Here is a 6313-nt window from a genome sequence, read left to right on the forward strand (position 1 = left end):
TCTCAAAACTGTAATATTTTAAAGTAAAATACATATTCAAATATAATTTCAAATGTCAAATACTTTTTTTTTCAACTTGAATCGATCCAAATACTCACTATTTTTCTCAAATATCGGCCAATCTTTGTGTCAGAAAAAAAGATCAGCTAAAAAGAGCATTTCTAATCGGACAGCGGGACATGATTCTTGGTACAAGAATTCCTAGAAAACCTATGGCTATAAGGGGGGAAAAGAAAAGCAAAAAGCTACTAGCACGCACAGAACACACAACACACACATATATATATATATACCCTACCCTTAGACTTGTAAAAACATGCATATATTGCCCCATAAAAAACTAGCCATCGTCTTATGTTAGTTTTATTTATTTAAGCATCAACATGCCAAGAGAACGTGAACCTCTGGTAGTTGGTCGAGTGATAGGGGATGTATTGGACCCTTTCACAAGATCTATTGGCCTAGGAGTTATTTATAGGGATAGAGAAGTTAATAATGGGTGTGAGCTTAGGCCTTCCCAAGTTATTAACCAGCCCAGGGTTGAAGTTGGTGGAGATGACCTTCGTACCTTTTACACTCTGGTAATACTTTTTTATGTTTTTTAAAATCAATTATTCTATTAAGAGTTCAAACGGTTGAATCTACATCATACCTATCGAGGTGCGATTTTTTTTCAGACCCTGCGTGAATGCGAGAAACTTTATGCACCGGACTGTTTTTTTTATATACGGGAATTGAGAAGACAAAAGGATGGTAGAATCAAATGCATAGTTATTGTGTGGGGACTCTCACTGATATTACTTTTTTTCTTTTTTGTTAAGGTTATGGTGGACCCTGATGCTCCAAGTCCAAGTGATCCAAATCTAAGAGAATACCTCCATTGGTTAGTATCGTCCTTTTTCTCCTACCTCGTTATTATTTCTTTGTTTTTTGGCTTTATTAAGTGCAAATTGTGCCAATTGATTGTTAGTATAATTTTGTATATGTATATTTTCAGTTTTCCTATGTTGTATATGTCCGGTGTCCCATGTGAATGATAGTACGGTGTCGCTAGGAACTCTATCTACAATGCATATTTTATATCATGATATAAGTTTGCCCGGCATGAGTTAGATCGTTGGGACCAGTCTCGGTTCTATGAATTTTGGTCGTGACAAGAAAGTCAATGATCTTTACTAGTTTCATACTCACTCATTTTAAGTCAATTGAATAATGTTGTTATATCTTTCGGCTTCTTGAACTGAGGGTCTTGCGTGTGGTTGTTATCCACAAGGTCGGAGGTTCAAGCCCCCCTAACTAGCGTATCTCTATTCCTTACTTGTAGAATTACACTAGGTTTGATGTTGTTGTTGCTTGAATACTCGAGGGTCTATTAAAAATAGCATATCTACCTTATATACCAGATAAGAATAAGGTGTGCGTACACTTTACCCTTCCCAGTTTCGAACAACAGCAACAACATACCCGGTTTGAGATGATGAGTACTAATGTGACGATAGTGGTTGTTCTTGGTGCGATGCAATGTAGAGACTGCCAACTTTAAACCTAATTCTGTTTTGCTTTCCTCTTTACCGAGGTTTTTGTTTATGGGAAGTTTATAAACCATGAAATGTGCAGTCACAATTACCTTCGTACGTTGTCATTTCATCTACCTACTACTCTATCTTGGGTTAGGGTGACCATATCTTATTCCCAATAAAAACTTTCAGAGATCTTTTAATTATGAGAAAGAGAAAAGGGAATAACCAAAAAGAAATGGAGTCTTATGGTTGCCTCGTGTGCTAGAATCATGCACTAGTCTTAAAATTTTATACTTTTTACGTGGACTGTTTATATTACTTAGACTTACCATCATACCATGTTAAACTAGCTGAATAATTCACCGACAATATATAAAGCTTTTCAGATACACTACCACTAAAATCAGCTGAAACTTCAACATACTTTTGTTTGTTCGTACCTAGTGCAGTATTGGTGTCAAATCGATAATATTAAAAGTATTTTGAATTATTTCAAGTAACACAAAAGCCGTAGAGATGGCGGGCTATTACGGGGCGGGTTCAACCTTAACCCGCGAAGATTATAACCCGCCCCGCATAACAAAATTTTCTATTTTTAACCCGCCCCATCCCGCCCCGCAATATTTTTTATTCTTAATTTTTTTTAATGATGCTAAACCTTTTTTAACTTGAAGGTCATTCCGTCAACACTATTTTTATATTATTTTCAGCTTAAAATATTATTTTAATTATCAGCTTTAGACAGTAATTACTATACTCACTTTTTTCCTTATCTAATATTTTTTTTTCTACTTTGACTCACCAACCGAAACTCTTTGTATATAAAAAACATATGCTTAGGAGAGACCTATATATGTTATTTTAATTTTTTTTAACTAGGATGATTTTAACTTTGGTGCTCCAAAATTTATGATCTTGTAATTTACTTAAAGAACATGCTTATATAATCAAAGGGGGACCCAGAATTTAAAGGTGGTGGGGCATATGAGCATACTGCTCAACCAATACTCCATTGGACTTTTGATCTTAAGGGTTCTAGACAAAATATATGATTGTTTTATATATATATATATATATATATATATATAGAGAGAGAGAGAGAGAGTTTTTGCCGAGATTAACGAAATTTTTACCGAGGTTAAGGGGATCCGGTGACTCCTCTTCTCTATACATAGGTCCGCCTTTGTCTATAACCATATAAATTAAGACATGCTTTAATAACCATTTAAATTAAGATCACAAAATTTAAAAATAATTTTTATATGCACAAAAAGTCATTTACGTTTACTGATTGATATATATATATATATATATGTCAAACACTGTAATATAAAATAAAACGAATAGTTATTCTCGATATCTCTGGTATAACTACTCGTTGATATAAACGTTTGAGCTTTCCCAAGGAGGTACAGACCAGTCGATTTCTTTCTCTGAGGTTGACAAAAGTATCCAGTGGTTAACGCCATTGATTAATCATTTCCATTTTGTCATCTTCACTACTAAAAAGATCGTCTGATTTTATTCTGTCCCTGCAGAAGATTTTAGAGTGAACTCCTTTGATTTGAGCTTTGATATGAACTGAAAGTAATTAAATATTTCTACTACAATTTTACAAATTATTAAACTCTTCTGTGAAGAAAAGAAATTCCCATATATTTCGTGTTTTTTTTTCTTGTTAATTCAAATGGCCCATATGTACGTATAATCACTAATTATCTGATTTTTGCTAATGAACCCTCGACAGGTTGGTCACTGATATTCCAGCTACCACAGGTGCAAGTTTTGGTAAGCAGCTCTTTCGTTTAATTGTGTGAGCCAATTTCCTTTAAATCTTGTCAAAGACAAATACACAAATATTAATTAGAAGATGAACAAAAAGGCAATATGATGTTATAGTCTAGAGCTCTTAGAATTAAAAAAAATGGTTCAACATAACATTTTACAATTTAAATAGAAAAAAATGACTATAAATTAAGATCTCTTATTTTTTAGATCTCTTACGGATAAAAATAAATATTTCTTAGAAAATTTGACATAAAACTAAAAAAACTTTGTATACGTAAAAAAAAATATTTATCAAGGACAAAAGTGGAAATTCTCGCTCAAATATTTTACCTTAGTAGTGCACAAACATCATCGTACCACAGGATTTGATGGGATAGTAGGAATTTCTCTACTTTTAATTAGAAATTCTAGTTTGAGCTTTGGCAACAGAAAATTTCGTAGTAGAAAGCATTTCACTCCTTAACATAATTTGAGCCGCGTCTAAACTAAATGTTGGGCAAGGTTCCATGCTCTCTCTTATATATATATGGACACACTATCCCTTCCGACTATGTTATGGGGAAGGGGAGGTTAGATCTACTCATTGATTTTATATTAGATGAGTGGCCGTACTATAATCGTTCAGGAGATATAGGCCCATGCGCTACACACAAAAATCAATTGGCTTACTCAATTCGAATCAGAATTAGTCTAGATGTTTAGAAGAAGAAAAAAGGACTATCATCAAGATTTATCTTATCAACTTTAGTGGTCCAATACTATGTATAAATAACAATGGCAAGTCCTTAAGATCCATAGCTTTTTAGGAGCTATAGTATTTGCTTTTATGAATGTCATGTCCTCCTTTCTTTCTCCTTTGTTCCTTTTCCCAAAATAGACCAAACATTATCACTAATGCTTTGTTATTGTCATAAGCATAAAAAAGTTAGTGTTTTCATATTTGTGGGCAATGTTGCCTTTTATCATGTTGTCACAAATTCTCAATGTGATTGATGTGCCCTAAGCTTTCCTAAAAGGGATGCTAATGGTCTAATATCTTTCTTAAGTTCCATCACTTTAATATTGATATTAGTTATACATAGGTTTAAAAAACACTATCAAACAAGAGATTAATAATACAAAAACTAATAAATGTATTATAATACATCATACCAAACCACCCCTAAAAGATGAAGATCCAGTCTTTGAGCCTATGGATGTATTAATTTAATTTATTTGTTGATTGGTCACTTTTAACACATGCCGCAGGATTTGTTTTTCTGTGCTACAACGTAGTTTGTCGACATTCCAACCGAGGAGTATTTTGAATGTGTACATAACTAGATTGCACATATGATTGTCGTTTAGGGTTTAAAGAATGTCCAATCTTAATGCTTCGCTAATTAATCTTTGAAAAAATACATAGAATATACTTGAAAAGCCGGAAGAATATATATATAAGTTTGAGCTATTACAAAAAATCACATTTTTACTATTTAATATGTTATGTCTGAACTAGCCCCTCATGTGTGGAGCTGGTGCCTTTTCATACTGTATTATATTATGTCGCAATATGTCTCCTCACTTATAGGGCTGATTCTTTTTCATGGACCAAATAACGTATAACTTTCTGGTGACGAGATTGAAACTCATGACCTCCTATTGTTCTAATATCATATTGAATTATGTGATTATCTCATTTAATAGTTTAAAATTGTTAGTATCATGAGCACACTTTTAATTGATTAATTACATGATGTCTTAGCAATTATTACCACATGATATATATGAACAAATTATCTATTTATATAAATGGTATTATTATAGGCCAGGAAATTGTGTGCTATGAAAGTCCAAGGCCAACAATGGGAATACATCGCTTTGTATTCGTATTGTTTAGACAATTGGGTCGACAGACAGTGTATGCTCCAGGATGGCGTCAGAATTTCAATACAAAAGATTTTGCTGAACTCTATAATCTTGGTTTACCAGTTGCTGCTGTCTATTTTAATTGTCAAAGAGAGAGTGGCAGTGGTGGACGTAGAAGGTCTGCCGATTGATGACATGCACTTTTAATATCCTTTTTAATCACTCTACCAATAGAGATATGAGCTTTGATTGGAAAAGAAAAGAAAAAATGTTTAAAAACTTGTGTGCAACAAAATGGCACATTAGCTTAACCAGCAATATTGCCATACATCTGTAGTTGTACTTTCTATTACTGCATAATATAATGCCTGTCTTGTCTAATAATTACCAGCTGAAGTTGATTTTAGGAAGTTTGAATTGTTCCTTCGTATTTATATCCAAATTTTGGTATCACCACTTTGTTCTCCTTCTAACCTTTAGAGCTTGTTTGGATTAGCTGATCGTAAGTAATTGATAAGTTTGAAATGATGAAAAATATTTTTAAGTGTTAAAATTGAGGTTTTAAATAATCATTTACATATTATGAAACTGATAATAAGTAGTTGATGTATTTGGTAGAAAAGTGCCGATAAGCTGTTCTTTTATTAAAATGACTAAAATATCCTTTAAAACTTTACAAAGAATTATAAATTAAAAAGTTTCTTTGTAAAGAAAAGGATGAACAACGAATATGGAATGAAGAAAAAGTTAAAAATTTGGAAAAATATTTTGTGAATTAAAAAATATTATTAAAGACAAACTAGTAAAAACCTTGGTCAAACTAAAAGTGCTTATAAGCTTAAAAGCCATAAGTTGGGGTTTACCAACTTATGACTTATGGCTAATTTTAGCTTATTAGTACTTTGAGTGTCTATCAAACGCATAGATAAGTCAAACAATTATAAACCAGTTTGACCAACTTATAAGCTTAGCCAACACCCTCTTAATCATTTAAAGTTTCAAACATGTTGTAAAGTTGCTTAATTTCATATTTAAACATCATTTTTCTAAGGGATAATTACAATTTTGGGCCGCCGAAAATAAAATAATTGAAATATGTTTTGTATATTAGGTATAAATATACATATAATAATACATATCATATAAATAATTTGGGT

At 32.3% G+C, this 6313-nt stretch overlaps 1 protein-coding gene across 1 annotated transcript; it reads left to right on the forward strand.

The window, feature by feature from the left end:
* The first annotated feature begins 295 nt into the window (after window positions 1-295).
* Window positions 296-5540, forward strand: LOC104094896 (protein VERNALIZATION 3). Its single transcript, XM_009600918.4, has 4 exons — window positions 296-581; window positions 822-883; window positions 3268-3308; window positions 5115-5540. Exons 1-4 carry the CDS (start codon window positions 384-386, stop codon window positions 5345-5347), a joined length of 534 nt encoding a protein of 177 aa, XP_009599213.1. The 5' UTR covers window positions 296-383; the 3' UTR covers window positions 5348-5540.
* Window positions 5541-6313: the final 773 nt, after the last annotated feature.

This window comes from Nicotiana tomentosiformis, chromosome 3, assembly GCF_000390325.3.
Source record: "Nicotiana tomentosiformis chromosome 3, ASM39032v3, whole genome shotgun sequence".
In the NCBI taxonomy this organism is placed as follows: domain Eukaryota; kingdom Viridiplantae; phylum Streptophyta; class Magnoliopsida; order Solanales; family Solanaceae; genus Nicotiana; species Nicotiana tomentosiformis.

Coding starts and splice junctions, on each gene's coding strand:
- LOC104094896 (XM_009600918.4), top strand. CDS start 384: ATGCCAAGAGAACGTGAACCTCTGGTAGTTGGTCGAGTGATAGGGGAT. Junction 884..3,267: donor CTAAGAGAATACCTCCATTG/GTTAGTATCGTC, acceptor AACCCTCGACAG/GTTGGTCACTGATATTCCAG. Junction 3,309..5,114: donor TACCACAGGTGCAAGTTTTG/GTAAGCAGCTCT, acceptor GTATTATTATAG/GCCAGGAAATTGTGTGCTAT.